The 17,386-nt window shown below is 42.5% G+C and overlaps 1 protein-coding gene across 1 annotated transcript; it reads right to left on the bottom strand.

Annotated features, from left to right (window-relative positions):
- Positions 1 to 390: 390 nt before the first annotated feature.
- Positions 391 to 12,949, bottom strand: LOC134047282 (glycerol-3-phosphate dehydrogenase 1-like protein). Its single transcript, XM_062498328.1, has 8 exons — positions 12,909 to 12,949; positions 9,060 to 9,232; positions 7,029 to 7,105; positions 5,722 to 5,860; positions 3,944 to 4,056; positions 2,144 to 2,377; positions 1,887 to 1,993; positions 391 to 487 (listed from the first exon to the last, which is right to left on the bottom strand). The coding sequence occupies exons 1-8, from the start codon at positions 12,947 to 12,949 to the stop codon at positions 391 to 393; spliced, it is 981 nt and encodes a 326-aa protein (XP_062354312.1).
- Between the last annotated feature and the right edge of the window lie 4,437 nt (positions 12,950 to 17,386).

Below are 17,386 nucleotides of genomic sequence, written 5' to 3'. Positions count from 1 at the left end.
TGTTTGAATGAGTTCTTTGATTTTTCCTTGTTTTGTGCCATTCTGTAAGTAACTGTAGGCAAAACGTTGAGTTTCTTGTGAGCTACTTAGTTCTGTTGCAGAAATTACAAGGGAAACTGTTTTCAGTCAACAAGAAAATAATTATAGGGGAATACCCACATTAGTAACCCAAATGAAATACTGTTAAGTTTTACATTTGTTTCCTATTCCTTAGGTATAATGTTGAAATTAAAGGCAGATTTTTTTTACCTCCAGGACAAGGGGAATGAAATACATTCTTTGCTGCTTTTACAGCAAGTGTCACACAACCTGTTTCTCTACTTCAATTGCCATGGAGTGAACAGAAGTCCCAGGAAGGTGAGAATTCAGCCAGGTGAGGAGAAGGGATCTCTACATGTGCTCTGGGTGGTTCTGCAGGCACATGATGAAATCCTGGATAGATCGACCCTCGTAGCAGATCTTGTAGATGGTTGTAAATAATGGAAACCTGAAAGAAGCATGTAGGATTTAAAAGAGTTTTTAAAGTTTATGTGAACGTTTCTATTCCATTTTAATGGGAAGAATTTTTTTGTTCTGTTGAAAGTGGAAAGAATTTGTCTCTCTTTACAATATAATTTTAGCTTGGGGCTGCCTTTACTGGAAGACTACCAGGTGAAGAAGAGGAGCTAAAGAGGGGCAAATCATGGGAGTGACAGCAGAGAAAAGCTAGTTTGGAAACAAATACCTATCCAGTATTTTTTATTTAAAAACAATTTTGAAATGCATATCCTCTTTTCCTGCTGTGTGCAAAATGGATATATTATTTGTAGTCATTACTGCTATCCAAAGGACTAAAACAAATGAATGTCTAATGTTTTTCTTTTCTTGGATTAAAGGATTCTTTTCCTTTTACAAGCTTAGTCATTATGTGGTAAAAAATTAGTCCACTGAATGACTTGGAGCTGAGCATGTAACAAAGTGCAATTATAGGATAATTATTAGATCAGACTGTGATTTAAAGCTGCTGTCAAAATGAGCTTTCCTTTTCTCTCTCATTTTTGAAAGATAATGCCACTTGAATCTTCTGTAACTGTTGCAATTCTAATAAGTTTTTAAGGATTCACTTAGCAGTGTTTGACTTCTCAGTACTGCTGATACATGAGAGGAAATGGGATGGAGGGAAGTTTAGCTTTTCGGTTGTGTAAATTGAGGCAAAGGAGGTTTCAAATTTATTTATAATCTTACATCATCCCAAGGAACTAGAGGTACTTTTTACCTCAGCAGTATTTGTGGCACTAAAGCACTGATATCAGCACACATTACCTGTTCAGTGCATGTAAAAATCTTTGATTAGGAATATGATTCTGGCATATTTACTGAGATAACAAGCTCAGGTTTGCACTGAGAGCAGGACTGCTGCAAGCTGCAATGGCCCATAAATCATGTCTGCAAGATGATTCTGTGTACAGCCTTAAGTCTTATTTGAGGGATGGGGATGTCTGGGAGGCTTCTTTACATTATAACTTCTTTTGGTTCCTGTGTATGGGCCATTCACTTAAGAGTCAGTGATGACCTCTGTGGGCCCCTTTCCACTCAGAATATTCTGTGATTGTTTTCACTGCTGTTCCAATACATGATCTCACATTATTCTGTATTCTATTAGGCACTAAGAACCCTGAACCCACTCTCTCTCTGTGATTTGTTTCTTCTAACACTGCTCAGCTCTTATCCCATTCAACTGACCCTGGCAATGAGGAGTCAAGCCAGGCTCTAGCAGTGGCCCAAGATGTAGAAAGCTGTTGTTACAGAAATAAACAAGATAATTAAACACAAGTACAGTTAAGGAGGTTATGAATCACTCATAATTTGTTGCTGATTTTGTTCTTTTTTAAAATCAAAGCACTTACTTATGGAGCATATTTTTCTGTTTCAGAATTTTGTAGACTTCAGCTGAGGTCTGAGGACCTTGCAGCTTTTGTCCATTCAGCATCTCATTTTCCAGCTCCTCAATGGACTAGAAGAGAGAAGACTGATTACTTGGGTCAGAGGAGATACTGCTGTAATACCAGCAGTTATCAAGAAGGTAAACAATGAATGATGCCTTAGTAAAACACAGAAGGACTTCTCCATGCATTAGTGTGAAATATTTCAAAATCCTTCTTACTTTTCCTGTGCGAGCGAAGGCTTCCGCTACTTTTCTGTTGCGTCCCCCGTAGCAGGTGGTGATGAGATCAGCAACCCCACAGCTTTCCAAAAAGGTGGCCGTTGATACTGGTCCCTTGCAGAACATCTTGGCAAAGGCCACCATCTCCATGAGGCCCAGGCGTATCACTGCTGCCTTGGTGTTGTCCCCGAAACTCAGTCCATCGCAGAACCCTGCGCCCACCGCCACGATGTTCTAAAAATGGGCCAGTGCAAAACACAGGGAGGGAAGGAAAGTCAGCCAAGGTGTGCAGCTCATCCTGAGCTCCAAGGAAACCCCGCAAATCTGTCTTCATCACAACAAAGGTCAATTCCAATGGCCATGAGTTTATTTTATGGTGAAACAGGTCAGATAATGTTGAACAAAAGTTGTTGGACTTTAAGATTTTTATTAAGTATCTACCGTTACTCCCATAGACAAAAACCAAAGCAGTGTTTTATACACTAATATTGCAATCACATACCATGTATGCAACTAGTGTTTTGTTTTTCTGTTCCAAGTTGGAACTCACTGACCTTTCTGTTCAGCTCTTTAAAATACCCCACACAGTCATACCTTTCTAGGTTTTCTTTGTGGGTCTCTGATTTGAGCAGGCATAGATTCTAGGAAAATACTGCAGTAGATCAAATTTTGGGCTTACCTACAAATATCAGTAGAACTGCCCTTGTCTACAGCTCTAAAGAAATCTCTCAGGATCCTAAACATCTTCACAATTCTTCACCATTGTTCAGCCCGCTTCCCTTCCCACCTTCCAGTTCCCAGCTCCTAACTAAGTCCCTAAATAAATGTAGATCAGTGTATATGAGTAATATGCCACCTAGTGCTACCTTTGGCATGTTTGCTTCAGACATGTATGTACCCCAGTGCACATGTTTAATTTTTTTAGGTTTTTTTAGCAGAGGCAAAACCAAACCAATGATTTCAAGAAGTGCAATGATTTATGACAAAACAGAAAAAAACCTCTCCCATCTGGTTCCTGCCCGCAGTTCTGCTCTGTGGCCAAAAGAAAAATCTGTAGTGTTTAGTTTTGTATGTCAAGAAATTTTATTTTTGTATGTGAAGTTAAACAGGACCAATTCCTTCCTCATCAGTCATCCACCTCCTCCATGGAAAGGTGAATTGTTGAGTGTAAATAACTAGATGTGTAAAGAAGTAAAAAGGATCACAGGCTGAAGTCACTTTAAATTCATATAAAATGAATTGAATCTCACACAATTGTCCCCTCACTGGAAATTTGGTGACTGGTGTAATTTCTGATCCTACCTGGGATCTCCATGGGGGCACTGCTAAATGCCACACAGACGTGCTGCCAACACAGTGTCACTTCTCATGTGAATTTTCCAGCAGGTTAGTACTTAAACCATAGACATAATTATTAGTGGGGCTACTCTGTGTAGTGAGAGTCTGTTTCGTGTGCTCACAACATGCACACAAGAAAACACAGTGAACTAAACTCTGCTCTCAAAAACAGATGTGCCTCTGGTAAAATAAAGATAAAAATACAAGTACTTTGAAATGCTTTGCCTGGGGCTACATTTTAAGTAAATTTCCCGTGTTTGGGGAAATTTATTTCCCAGGTTGGAAAATTGATTTCCCAGGCTTATTTTCCAGGTTGGAAAACTGGTTTGTGAATAATACATCTTGTCTGCACTCATTCACTCACGTGGTGGCAGGACTCAAATTAGACCCCGTGGCTTACAGAAGACTCAGGTGAGATTAGAATTTGGCCCTAATAAAACATATTGGCTTGAAAATACTCACTTTTAAGGCTCCACAAAGCTCCACTGTATCGGAGTCAAGCACCACAGTAATCCTGAAATTGGGGGTCTGCATTAATTCTTTAAAGATTTCACCTTGTGTTTCGTTTTTGCAACCTGTGGGAAGAAAGGATAAAAGAGCACTTTTACAGTGTTTCAGAGTGCAAACAATTAACCAAAAATAAGGTTCTAGGGATTACTTCAGCTTTTGTGATCCTAGTCCCAAAGTGTTACTAAACCAGAGATTTTTGCAACAGCAGTTTCTGCTGCTGGAAGCCAGTGTTAAGTGTAGGCAACTCCAGGGCATTGATCAACATTGCTTAATGACACTTTAAAGAGCTTAAAAGTGATACCCCTTAATGAGTCTTTTTGCCTGAGAAAGGCCTGTGGTTGTACAAGCTTACAAAATACATTATTTACAAAGTGTTTCCTGCAAGACAGTAGTATAATTTCTGCTTTGAAAATGCAAACCTGTGTCACTGCTAAGAATATGATGGGGCACAAATGACGATTACCCAGTTACAGGGGAAATAGTCCCAGTTACAGGGGGATCCATCCAGATGATAAAATTGAAGGTTGGCACTGCTAAAACCTTTTTTCTACCAATTATACAGAGGTCATGTATCATGTTCTTACAGTGCTCAGCCAAGGAGAGCCCTTGGTGCTAATGGAACTGAGGTTTGCCTTGACTCAGAGAGCCCATGGCCAGCTGAGCAGAGACCTTTGAATAGAGTTTCACTAGAGTTTTGTACAAGGTAGCTTGGTTTCCTTCAGGGGAGCTCAGCTGTGAGTTTTTCTAGCCTGGGGCTAGTAGACACTAGCCCACTGTGCTAGTATGCACACTCTGGTAGCTGGGAGGTTTCTCACCATCTCATGAGAAACTTTAGATTTGCTTCTTGTTCTTCACAATACTAGTTCTCCTTGAGGTGGCTGTTTCTGGCCTGCATGGCTTTCCATGAGGACAAAAGTAAGGGGCAAAGCTCTTTGCACAGTCATCATCACATTATGGCTTCAAACCAGGCCAGCAGAAGTTAAATTCCCCCAGGAGAATTAATATAGCTCAACTCCCCTAATCATGTCTAGTCCTATTGTGCCTAGTTGCTCTTTCAGTAACAAATGCCCAACTGGTACAGTTTGCACCACGGCTGTAATATTTGCAAGGCAAAGGAACATCATTGCAACACAGTTTATTTTTCTTCTGCCTTTCCTAGCTATGGAATGATATAACTTTAATTTTGACTGACTTTAAAAATATCTGAGTTTTAAAAACTACTGGATGAACTTTCCAAATCAGTCCTAGGAGGATCTGAGGCTGTGTCTTGGCAAGTAGTCCAAATGGGAGAGAGGAACAGAATGTTACTGGTGGTTTTTTATTTTTTCAAACAAGAAATTTTAAGATTAAGAAATACACCTCTGGGAGTGTGAGCACATAGGAGTTTCTGATTACATTTCTTTATCTAGACTGCATTGTGTATCAACTGCTGATGTACTCTGTGTTAAGCTCTACAGGCACAAAAGGTGGCTCTTGCCAACTCCTACAGAAACAGGATTAAGATGTGATATTTTCAGTGGATTAAATTAGCTCTCAGCACTGAAAACCACTGTTAGTTTGAATGTGATTCTTTCAGCACCGAACTCTCTGGAAATAATCCTGGCTCCCTGAAGGAGCTGAGCAGGCACTGGTCCAGTTGGGACCAGTCACATCCTCCTGCTTCTTCCAGAGGTTATGCTGCCACAGGTGACTTTAAACCCCAGCTCTAATTGGGTCTTTGCAATAATTACCAATGGTGGTTTCACAGAACTTCTCATCAGCCACTTCTTTGGCTATATTGGCCCCCATCAGCACACTGATCTCTATTTTCAGTTGCTCTCGAATGAGGTCAGAGATGAGCTTCAGGCCATCAGGACCCTCATCAATCCCCTGAAAAGAAGATAGTTAAAGCCAGGGTATTGGAATAGGAAAATTACAGCAGCACAGCACTGGCAAAGAAGAAGGTGTTCTACTGCCTGCAGTTTTCTAGTTTTAATTGAAAAAAAAAAAAGGGTCTTACAATCACTAGGGTTAGCCAGTAATACGAATGTTCTGGGTTTGTACTTTGGTGACTGCAAATTCAAGGGAAGCTCAGGGAGAAGGGATGACAGTCAAAGTAATCCTGCAAGAGGCCTCACATCAAGTGCTGCTGTCCTGAGGCTTGCTTTCTTTGATGTTGTATTTTTCCTTTCAGTTAAATTTCTGTAGTACAGGATCAGATGTTTGAAATTAAGTATATAAGAAATGGCTTTCTTTTTTTTGCAAGATCTAAGTATTAATTAGAGTGCTTTTTGGGTGTTAAGGAGTAAACTGAACTGTCTTGGGTTTCTTAAAGCTAAATTTGCAGAAATATCCTTCCTCTCCCACCTTCTTCTCTTCTCTTCTCCTTACTGCTGCTTATGAGATAATTTCTATAGAGGGGAAGAGCTGATATTGAATTCCAAAAACTTCCATTACATTGCTTTCATTACATTTCTAAGTGGGATATTTCCTGTAATGCAATCAAAAGAAGAAATGGTAAGACTAGATTCCTATGCTTTGCCTCTGACTTTTCTTTTGACATTCTCTTAAAATATTAATTCCTTTTAAGATTAAGTTAATCTGGTACCTCTTGAACGTTAAAAAGAGATTCCTCAGTTCATGCCAGATTGAAATTGCTTCAGTTTTACAAAATCATTAGTGTTATTATGCCATTTCAATGCTGCCAAGAACAGCTTTAGCATGTACTTGGAAGAGGCACTTTGACTCAGAGTTCTCAGTTAGGAGTTAACTGAGGCTGCAGTCTCAGAGTATTTTTTCTGGCAGCAGTGCCATCTTTATGCATCCCTTCCTCTGCCCATTTTCACCTCCATGCTGGTCCAAGTGAGAACTGATCCAGGCTAAACATGACTGGCAAAGCCTGGATAGGTTGCCCCATCCTTCCCTCTCCACAGCCACGAGAGCAGCAGAAGGGATGGCAGAGCTGGGCAAGTTTTAACACTTGCAGGAAGAAAAGCTTGTGTTTATGCAGAGCATAAACAATACTCCATATTGACTGGGTACTGTGGAGACAACTTACCTTGATCAGGGAAATCCCAAATGTCCCAGGTTTTATCTGTCCTGCAATCTGCTCACAGATTCGTCCAATAAATTGATGTGGCAGAACAAACACTAAAATATCTGCCCCGTTTGCTGCCTCAGCCACGTCTGGTACAGCCACCTGGGACAAGAGTGACAAACAAAATGAGCCTCAGGTAAGAATCCTCAGTCCTTGCAAGACACCATCATGCCAAAGCCATGGTAGATGCAGTACAAATGTCCTTAATTTTAACTGGCCCTGTAGCATAGCTGCCAGCTCTCCACACAAGCAGCTGCAGATCTCTTCCGAAATATCTGAAGCAGATGAACTGTTTTGAGGAAGGATTTTTTTTTTTATAATTTAATTTATAATTTATCCCCATGTGGATATTCTCGGGAAGATGATATGCTTCATAAATTTGTGGTGTGCTGGGAAGCCCCTTTGCTAGTTCAGCTTCTTGATCTGGTTTCTGAAGATAGCTGACCAACCCTACATGATTCCTCTGGAATGAGTGGTAGCACTGGGGAGCACAGGAGAAAAATGGGGTGGTGGGAGAGAGGCTCTTCTGAAAGTCTTCAGTTTCCATAGGTCACCAGCTGAATTACTGAGGAGTAAACTGTATCAAAAGGCAGAGATTATCATAATCTTTGTGTGGGTATGTGTCTTTGTTTTAAGTATACAGTAATTTTCCCAGGAGTTACGAAAACTATACAACATGCTTAAAAACTACCTAGTATCTTCCTCCAAATTCTGGCATTTCTCAGAACAACAATTCAAGCCAGGCTACAGAGGCAACAGCAGGTGAATTTGAGCCTGCTAGAAGCAGTTTACAGTAGGAGAAAACATCACTCTTGGATGCAGCTTTGGAGCATGCAGTCTTAAGCAAATGGGATTCCCAGCAAGAAAACTGGAGCTGCTACCAGCCAGGCAGCTTCTCTGGGAAAACAGTGAAGTGGGAGCAGGGCAGAGGCTGGCAGTGCTGCACAGCCTGTGCTCCTGTCTCTTCAAAATGCTGCAAAGCAATGCAAGGAAAAGCTCAGCTTGTTTGGTTTTCTTTTTTTCTTTTTCCTCAGTTGGAGATGATCTGAGGATCCCTCTAGTGCAACCAGCTGATTTTTGCTGGTGAAGTCTCAGGCTTTGCTCTAAATAGGGTGAGGCTGGCCTCAAGGGATGATGACAAGCCTGTTGAACTGCTAGAGGGTTGTAAAAAAAACAGTGACAAGTCAGTTGTAACCCAGGAGAACTGTGTGCCAAGTTCAAACACCAGGAGTGCAAATATGCAATCACAGCACAAAATGGAATACTAAATATAACCACTCCCCAAGCAAGGAAACTCGTCACATGCAGCATTTTAACTTCCCTTTACAACTGTAACTGTTCCAAAAATGTGGCACTACTCACAAAGCAGTAGCATTTGGCAAAACCTTGAACAGCCAAACCCCCTCACCTCACTTGCTGTGGTAGCAGTAAATTATTGAAGGTGATTAATTTAAGTAGAGATGTGTATTGGTATTTTAAATGTCTATGAAAATAAATACCTTATATTTTTGATGTAATTTAGAGCTTTGTTAACTACAGCTGTTTTGAAGTCACCCATGAGCTGATAGCTCATTATTCACCTTCTTGTAGGCTACAGCCTCTGCTTTTGATTTGTTTTTCTGAAGAAAGGAGAGCAGTGGCTTTGCCTGTTTTTTCCAAAAGATGTTGTGGGTTTGAAATAGCTCTGTGTAGACAGATCTCTGCCATTTCTAGAGTTGTGCTGATTTCTGCCAGGGAGGAGGATGGTGTGGTACCAGCAGACACAGTTGGTGTTTGAAGTTGAGCGTGACATACAAGACAAGCAGAAATCACACAACTGAATTATATTCCAGGGACTTAAAATGGAGTGAGTTAGGTGGCAAACCAGAAAAAGCAGTGAATTGCTTCTTAATTTTTTTTCAGAGGGTGCCTCCCTTATTTAAAAAAGGAAGAAAAAAACAAAACAAAAACAAGCAAATTCAGTGATTTAATTTTTTTTTCAACTTACCACATTGTGGGGTATCTTGTATCCAGGCAGATATTTAACATTTTCATGTTCCTGGTTGATGATTTCTGAGAGTTTTCTTCCATTGATGATCTCTTCAAACACCCACATCTTGACAGTGGGATAAAATCTGTTGGAATTCTGGACATTTTTGCCAATGATTCTTGCTATGGCTGATCCCCTTTAAAATAAAATAAAAATAACTAAAAGGGGAATATTGTGAATTGGAAGCAGGAGTTACTTTAAACATCATAACTAATAAAAAGCCTGTGCTATAAAGCTGTCTAGGTGCTTGCAACAATTATCAGAAAGCTTTAACCACTACCCTCCATCAAGAGCCCCTCAAGTTTAAAAACAGAGAAAGTAGAACGGGGAAAAATATAACTGCAATGATGGAACTGAAGTAGTATCAAAGGTTATAGAGCAGGAGTGTGATATACCATCAAACAGCACTAAAAATACATTATCTGAGATTAAAATCTCTTATGATCATCAGATAATTCTGTTTTTTTGTCAAGATCAATAGATGTAAAGTAAGCCAGGAGATAAATAAGCACCGAGCAGTTGTGCTGTGACAGTCTTTGTGCATCTCATGTAAAATAGATGCATCCCACTTTCCTATCCATAACCAAACAGTTACAAGAAGGATTTTACGTAAGAATTAAATGCTCAGGAAAAAACAAAACAACCCTTCAACCTGGTAGTTTCTCCTTACTTACTGTTTTCTAATTATTACTGTAACAGGACCTGTAATACTTGCAGCCTGAGGATATTTGAACTATTCAGTTTACTCATCTTGAGTCATACTGAGCACTTTAAATTTCAGGTCAGACAATAATTTATTTCCCTATCATCACTGCAACCTTGGAAACACTCACATGGCAAGGAAGAATTAGAAACCTTGTAGAAAATATTTGAAGTATTGTTTAAAGAACTTTAAATTATTTGGGGAAGAGGGGTGATTATTTTTACTCCTCCCTTCATTCTCTCCATTTTAATGCTACTTTAATCTCCCAAGTATTGGCCACTTTATTAACACAAGTAAAAGAGAAACTCCAATTGCAGCACACTTGTCCTCTGACCCATTTGTAACAAGGAGCATGAACAGGATTTAGCTGTGGTGTGTTTTCTGGAACTGATAAAGTTCTTGGGGATATCAAAGTCCAGGTAGGTCTGTGCTGTCAATGATTCAAAGGGGACCCGCATTGTAACTGACTCTCCCTGGTTCACCCATATTTTTCATGTAACAGGTTGGCATAAGGTTAAATTGCTCAATAACTAATGAGGTCTTAATAGGTAATCAAGGTCTTAATCTTTAGTGATAAAGAAATCCTACTGAAATCAGGTTTCACTTTGTTCAATGTTGATTATAAGCTATATCCTGAGCTGCTGTAGTGCTTTTTAAATTTAGTTATTTAGTTTGAGGGTTTTTTTTGGTTGGTTTGTGGTTCTTGTTTTAGGGGTTTGTTTTATTTTGTAAGGAATGATTTGGTTTGGTCCTTTACAATATTTAGGGAAGCGTTTTAAGGGTGAACCTTTGCTGTAAGAGTTCTGTTTCAAAAGAAAGGCATGCATGTATATCATACATTCATATTATTCATAAAATTGCTTATATTCTGGTTCTCTTGCCCTGCTATCAACAGAGGGCACATTCAGAGCTTGAGCTGAGGATGAATTCTGGCTCCACAAAAGACACGTGTGTTAAGAAGGAGAAGGTCTGGGTTTTTTCCATAAATTCGAGATATAAAGTCATTGTCTGGGTGTGCTAGTTTTGTCAGTTTTCTCCAGCACAATCTAGATGATGATCTTACACATCAAGCCTACCTATGAAAATAACTTTTTTTTTTTTAGCTAAGTACCAAGAACATATGCTTTTCTGTTGAAAGATGCAGACTCTAGCTCTAATCCCACAAGTCCTGAATGGGACTTGCAACTCTCAGTAGATAAACACAAACCCTCCTGCACCTAGTGGCAGCCACAAAATGCAGTGCAGCACTTGCTTCGCTCACCCATATCACTCATGAGCCTCCTGGCAGTGTTGACTTAGCAAGTCCCTGTGACCTGCTGAACTTCTGCAGCTGACATGAGCTTTTGCAACATTGCTGTGTCACGTGTCAGCCACGATTCTGAGCTGCAGGAAAGCCTCAAGAGCACGGATCTGAACTGCCGTCCAAATATTTATGAGGAACATAAGAAAGAAAAAATGTTTGCCAAAGGTAAATATTGTATTTCTCTGTAGACCTAAAACAACCTGTTCTGCCACCAAGGCTATGAATAGATATTGTTCATACATCAGAGCACAATATTTATGTCCTCCCTGAGGATTTTAGAGTTGATATACATGGCAGGAAGTCAAGAGAGGGGCCCAGGCAGGCAGTATGGGTAAGCAGATGGTATTGAATGGGCTGGGGTCTCAGTATCTCTGTAGTATCTTTTCAGGTTTGTAGGTACAGGTGGAAAACCAGAGAACTTCCTCGAGTATAGGTCTGAATACAAATAAGTGACTTTAAATGATGTCTCGTGGGAAGGGGGACAGCCTGGGAAAAGCAGGAGGTCCCTGCTTGAGTATGCAGCAAGAAAATGATGAAGTTTGTGAATGTGGGCTGACCAAAGATTAAAAAAAAAGAAAAAAAGCCTTCCAAACAAGCAGTCATAGCTGTTGAGGGCTTGGAAGAGACAATGAGCTGCCTGCACAGGCAGGTGCGGGAAGAGAAAGTGGCAGGGAGAGGGATGCCTTCTCTGAAAAAACATGTGAAATCAGCAGTTGAAGAAACAAGTAATGGGCCTAGAGAAAGCCAGAAATGGGACAATGAGGTCCAGAAGAGTTGGCTGTGCAGTTCCATGTGAAAGGCTGTATCTGTGAGATGTCACACACAAAGAGAATGCATTGAGGGCAGTGCACTGTTTTTACAAGGCAGGAAGGCAGAGAGCTATGCTTTAACTCTGCTGTGTTCTCAGCAGCTCAAAAGCAACCACTCCCTCACTTACTGAGTCTTCTGGCATTACTTCCACCTAGCTGTCAGATATTTTAAAAATCTTAAGGAGCTTGCTGTCCTTGTACAAAAACAATCACCAGAACTACCTGGAGGCTGGGCTTGCTAATCCCGAATGCATGCACATGCATGTTGGTCTGTTTGTTTGTGCTCAGTGTAAGATGTTAAATCCTGTGAGATGGATTTACTGATTTTACTGGGGTCTGTCAGACTCAAGGAGTGCTGGAGACCCATGCTTTTGTCCAGGCTGGAAAGGACTGAGCAGTAGCAAGCATATTCTTAAGAATGAGGATAAATGGGAAACCTGAACACCATGCTGTGTCCACACCAAGATTCAAAAGGACATGCTGAGGAGGATGGAAGTGAAAGGTGCCAATACATTGTGGCTTTAAATAAAGCCAGTGCCCCGGTTTCTTCAGAGGAAGGCAAATAGCCTCACCCCCCTTCTCGCTGCCGAACGCTTCAATCTGAACTGCCGGGGCCCTGCCGCAGGCACACACAGCCATAGCTGCAACTCCGGGCCTCCCTGGATTCTGTCGCCAGGCTTTAGGCGGCTCACACACCTGGGGTGATGCGGGAGCCTCATGCTTCTCCAGTTCCCATTGACTGGCGCATCTCTCGGGGCCGATGGTCCCTGCCCAGGAGCCCAGGACCGCGGCAGGACGGGGTCAGGGTCGCGGTTTCAGGACCACGGAGACGCTCCGCGCCCCGGCCCCGCCGTTCCCCGCACCGCACCTGTTGCGAAGCCCCCGCCCGCCGCGGAGGGAGGAAAAACCGAGGAAGGAACAGGGGGAAGAGAAAGACACGAGGGAAAAAAAAGGGAGGAGGGCAAAGGGAGGCTCCCCGCCGCGCTGCGGCACTCACCAGTTCCCCGAGCCGACGATGCAGACGCGGAGCGGCGACATCCTGCGGGCTGCGTCCCGCCCGAGGGGCTCGGCTCGGCGGGCTCGGCTCGGCGGGCTCGGTCCCTCCCGCCGCCAGCACCGCCCCTGCCGCCCGGCCCGGCCCACGGCGATGCGGGAGGGACGGGCGTGAGCGGGCGGCGGCCCCGAGGCAGCGCCGGGTCCTCCCCGGCCCCGCCTGCGGCCCCGGAGGATGCTCTGCCCGGGTCCGTCCTTGCGCCGAGGGCTGCCCTGCGAGAGTCAGCTGGGACGGGGGGGGGATTCAGTGCCCCGGGAGGGGGAATGGGGAAAATGGTGCCTTCTTCGAAATGTATGGCTAAGGACGTGCGTGGGGAAAGCGGGAAGCGCTGCACTTCTCGTGGGGCGGGAGCTTCTGCCCACCGGCAGCACCGAGAGGTCCGGTAGGGTGGGTAAAGTGGCAGAATTTGTGGCGAAGGGATACAAGCTGGGCTCTTCGGGACAGCGAGAGATATCTCAAGGTCCCAACTGCCCTGCCCCACGAAGAGGAATAGTTTAAATCCTTCAGTCACATTAGGAACGCACCAAGAAAAGGCTATGAGTGTATTAGCAGACTAAATTCAGCTGATAAATCCTGAACTGTATCACAGCTCTTAATACGGGACATCAAATATGTGTCGTTTGCAAGGAAGAGCAATAAAGAGTATTGGCCCTTTTCTCCTACATCGTTTAATCATGCCTAACACCCTACAAATGACCGCATTTTACCTCTCTGCTCTCTAGTACACCCTGTCTACTCTTCAAAGCATTTTCTCTCATTTTTTGAGCCAAAGGACTGCATTTGTCACCTTTCCTGCTCTTTTCAGTCCTGCTTCCCCTCATCCTGCTGTGTCCAGGCTCTTGTCTCTGCTGGGGGGCTGTGGGCTCAGCAGTGACCACATCTGCTGCCCTCACCCCAGAGTTTGGCTCAGCAGGTTCCTGGCTCTGTGGGATGTGGACACCTGACCCTGTGATTCATAGAGGGAGGCTGGCTGCCAGCACTGGAGGAGCCTGTGGGTGTTTCTGGAGGTACACATATGTTCATCTCGCCTGCTGTCAGCTCCATTGGCTCAATTATTTGGTGCATCCTGATAGTGATGACTGATTGTGGACTTAACAAAAAGACTAGGGAAAAATCCTGCAAAATAATACTTTGAGAAAATAACCAGGACAGGTTGATGAAAAAGAAGGTGTAGCTGGGACCCATGTCATATGTGAAGGCTCATGAGGATTCTGCAAGAAGATGAATTACTTGCAAGCAAAGCTTGAACACAGACACAAGAGCCTTTCGATGGTTCCAGGCACATTTGCAGCATCCTACTTGTTCACCACGATTTTCTTCTTCCTCTGCGTCCCTTCATTCTCTTTCGCCTTTAACTCACCTTCCCCTTGAGAAGAAGATCTAAAGTGGGAGTGAAGAGTAGCCATCATCCTTCTTGCCCTGTTCCTCTGTTTGTTGCAAGCTCTTCTGTCCTGGTGAGTCCCCAGGCCCTAAGGAGGCAACATACTCACTGAAGCACAGGCTTCTGCAACTAATGCATGCCACAGAATACATCCCTGGTCTATATAATACATTAATATTTCAAACGGTCTAGTTTTTTTTTTTTCTAAATTAATGTGGAAGCTTTTAATTACAAAGGAAAACTGTAGCAGTTTGGTGGCCTCTGGACTTTATTTATGTGGCCTCTACATCGTGATTACAATGACCATTTGGTGGGTGCAAATAAACTGGCAGGGGACGAGCAAGCAGATGGATACAGCAGCACTTGTGATGAGCTGGGGACATAGCCTGGGATCATGAGTGCACACATTAGCTTATCCATCTGTGACACTAATTGGCTGTGGAAGTGTATAACTTGTGCTGCTGCTGAACTCTCTTCTGGATTTGTGTGCTTACTGCTCCGTGGAGATGGATAGGGAAGCATTCACTCCCCGAGGATGGTTTCAGGTGGTCTGCAGGCAGTTTTAGATGCCAGCTTCAGATGTCAAGGTTATCTCAGTGGTAGTGTTGTGTGAGGCCCCGAGAAATGGCTCCTTTGTTAGATTTCAGAGCCCCAGAGCATACAGTGGCGGGTGCTGACGACTGTTGTTTTATCCGGCAGTAGGAAGGATCTGCTCTTTCCCATGCAGGCTCCATGTTTGTTTTTCACATAAGCCCAGGAGAGCTAGCTGGGATGTGTGAGTCATCCGGACGTAATAGACATAAAAGCTCAGTTGCCATAAAGAGAGGCTAAAGACAACTCTCTCAGGGCCACCCCCACCCAATCTCACCTGAACTTCCATACCTATGGGTCATGCACATGGCCCAGAGATTACACAGCTGAACCATTTCCCCCTGCAAACAGAAAAAACCTCCCCATCAGTGTAGCAAAGCCACGGCAGCAACAGGAGATTTTGCTAAGCCAGATGTGACTCTTCCTATGGTGACAATGCAGTCTTTGAACATCCCCAAAAAAGTGACTGAGAATTGTCAAACTCAGTATCCCTCTTAAGACTGGTTAGAGGTTTTGCCCCTTCTCCTACTGAGAAGCTGAGACCATTACTCCTCTCACAGTGAGAGCCTTCCTGTTTCATATCCAGCTTATGCCCATCTGCTCTAGCATGAGTGCTGTCTATAAATGTGAAAGATTCTTCCCCCCTGATGCTTACCTGATGCTTATTCTCCCTGTCCGCCTGACTAAAACCTCAATTTATTTACAGAAAGGAATCAGGTCCCATCTCACCATTCATTTTGCCAAGCTCAGCAAGACATGCTGTCTTAGCTATTCCTCTGATTGTCTGGATGTCACTTCTTTGTATTTGTTCCAGGATTAATTCAGGCTTGCTGAACACCGATAATCTGAATGATGCCCAAAAATTTCAGTTGAATTTTATGCAGTGTTTTGTATCTATTTGCTTATTGTTCCTGAAAATATAGGGCTTGCTACATGTAAAACTCCATTTATCTTTCTAAAAATTATACCACACACATGATTCTTCCTCTTCTGTTGTTCATAGTGGACAAATTCTAATTTACAACAGAAGTGTTACCAATCTCTCAGTACATGTCCCTGCATTATATGCTGTTACATTTCTTCCCACATCTGTTATTAGGGCATGATAATTATATAATTCTTCCTTTAGTATTTCATCTCTGTTGAAAATATCGCCTAGATATGTTAGCACATTTCATTTACCTTGCTCATATTTTTTTGCATCAAGCTAACTAATGAAATTACTTAGACTTACTGACTACTCCAGTCATATTATTTTGCTCTCAGCCCCATCAACAGTTTTTACTCCCAATTCTGTTCCTTCATAATTTTATAGTGTTTATGCTAATCCTCATCTCCTCAAGTTTAACTAATAATTATCTAGGTAATACCAAATCAAATGCTTTACCAAAGTTCAGGTTGATAAGATTTATGATTTTTCCTTTGTTCTGATATGCCATTATCTTATCAAAGAAAGACATTGAGCTGGTCTACATGTAATGTGCCTAATCTACACTTTAACCCCTTTTCTGCTTAAATTAATGTATTTTATTACTCATGGCTAATATTGGCTCTAAGAAGCCTGAAGATGTCATTGATGAAGATTATTCAGCATTCAGAAGCGAAGGGTAAAGAACCCTCAAGTTTTGTGGCTCTGTTACACAATAATTTCCATATCTGTGCCCTTTAGCCTTTTAAGTGTGCTGTCTCTGCTCTCTGGGGTTAGTTACATTTTTTTCCTTATGGAGTCTGAAGCAATATCTTCCTTTAGCTTTTAGGTATCTGCCCTACTGCTATTGTGGTCAGTGCTCTCCTCCATTTCCTTTGCAATCATGCAGTAAACCCTTTATGTCCTCGTTTTCCTTCCCTGTGCAGGTCTGGTTTGTTTTGATTTTGAGGAGTACCTTTAATTTTGGATGTTTGAGTGACAGTTCTCTCTGCATATCACTCCCTTCTCCTTTTTTTCACTACTCTTTGTGCATATTCCTGAGATGCCCTGCACTGTTTGCATCACAATTCACATCCTATGCAGGCATCTTGAGCTACTGGTAACACTGTCTTATTTTGTCTGATCTCTTCTGAGAGAAGTAAGATTCAAGGACCTCTTCCATCTTGTGACTACTTGAAAGCAAAGCAGAACATGAATTTTGCATTCCCTGGGGTGATGATCAGATAGTGATGCTCCTCTGTATCTTAAGGAATGCAGGCTTTGGAGCTTTGGAGTTTAGGGAAAGAGGAGCTGAAAATTGAGGTACATTTTTATATTTTTCTAGACCTTGTGGGCTGATATGAGTAGGACTCACACATTCAGCTTGCTCACCCGTGAATCTATAGTAGAGTTGAGTTTGGGGTAGGTCTGGAGTTCAGAACAAGGGTTCCCAATGTCAGCCTTGGTATGTGAGAGGACCCCACCTATTGTGAGTGTCCAGAGAAACCTCCCCCTGGTTGAGGTCTGCAGGCCATTAAAAAC

This window comes from Cinclus cinclus, chromosome 9 (genome assembly GCF_963662255.1).
Source record: "Cinclus cinclus chromosome 9, bCinCin1.1, whole genome shotgun sequence".
In the NCBI taxonomy this organism is placed as follows: domain Eukaryota; kingdom Metazoa; phylum Chordata; class Aves; order Passeriformes; family Cinclidae; genus Cinclus; species Cinclus cinclus.
The sequence above is the reverse complement of the archived record's forward strand: the minus strand, read 5'-3'. Positions and strand labels throughout refer to the sequence as shown.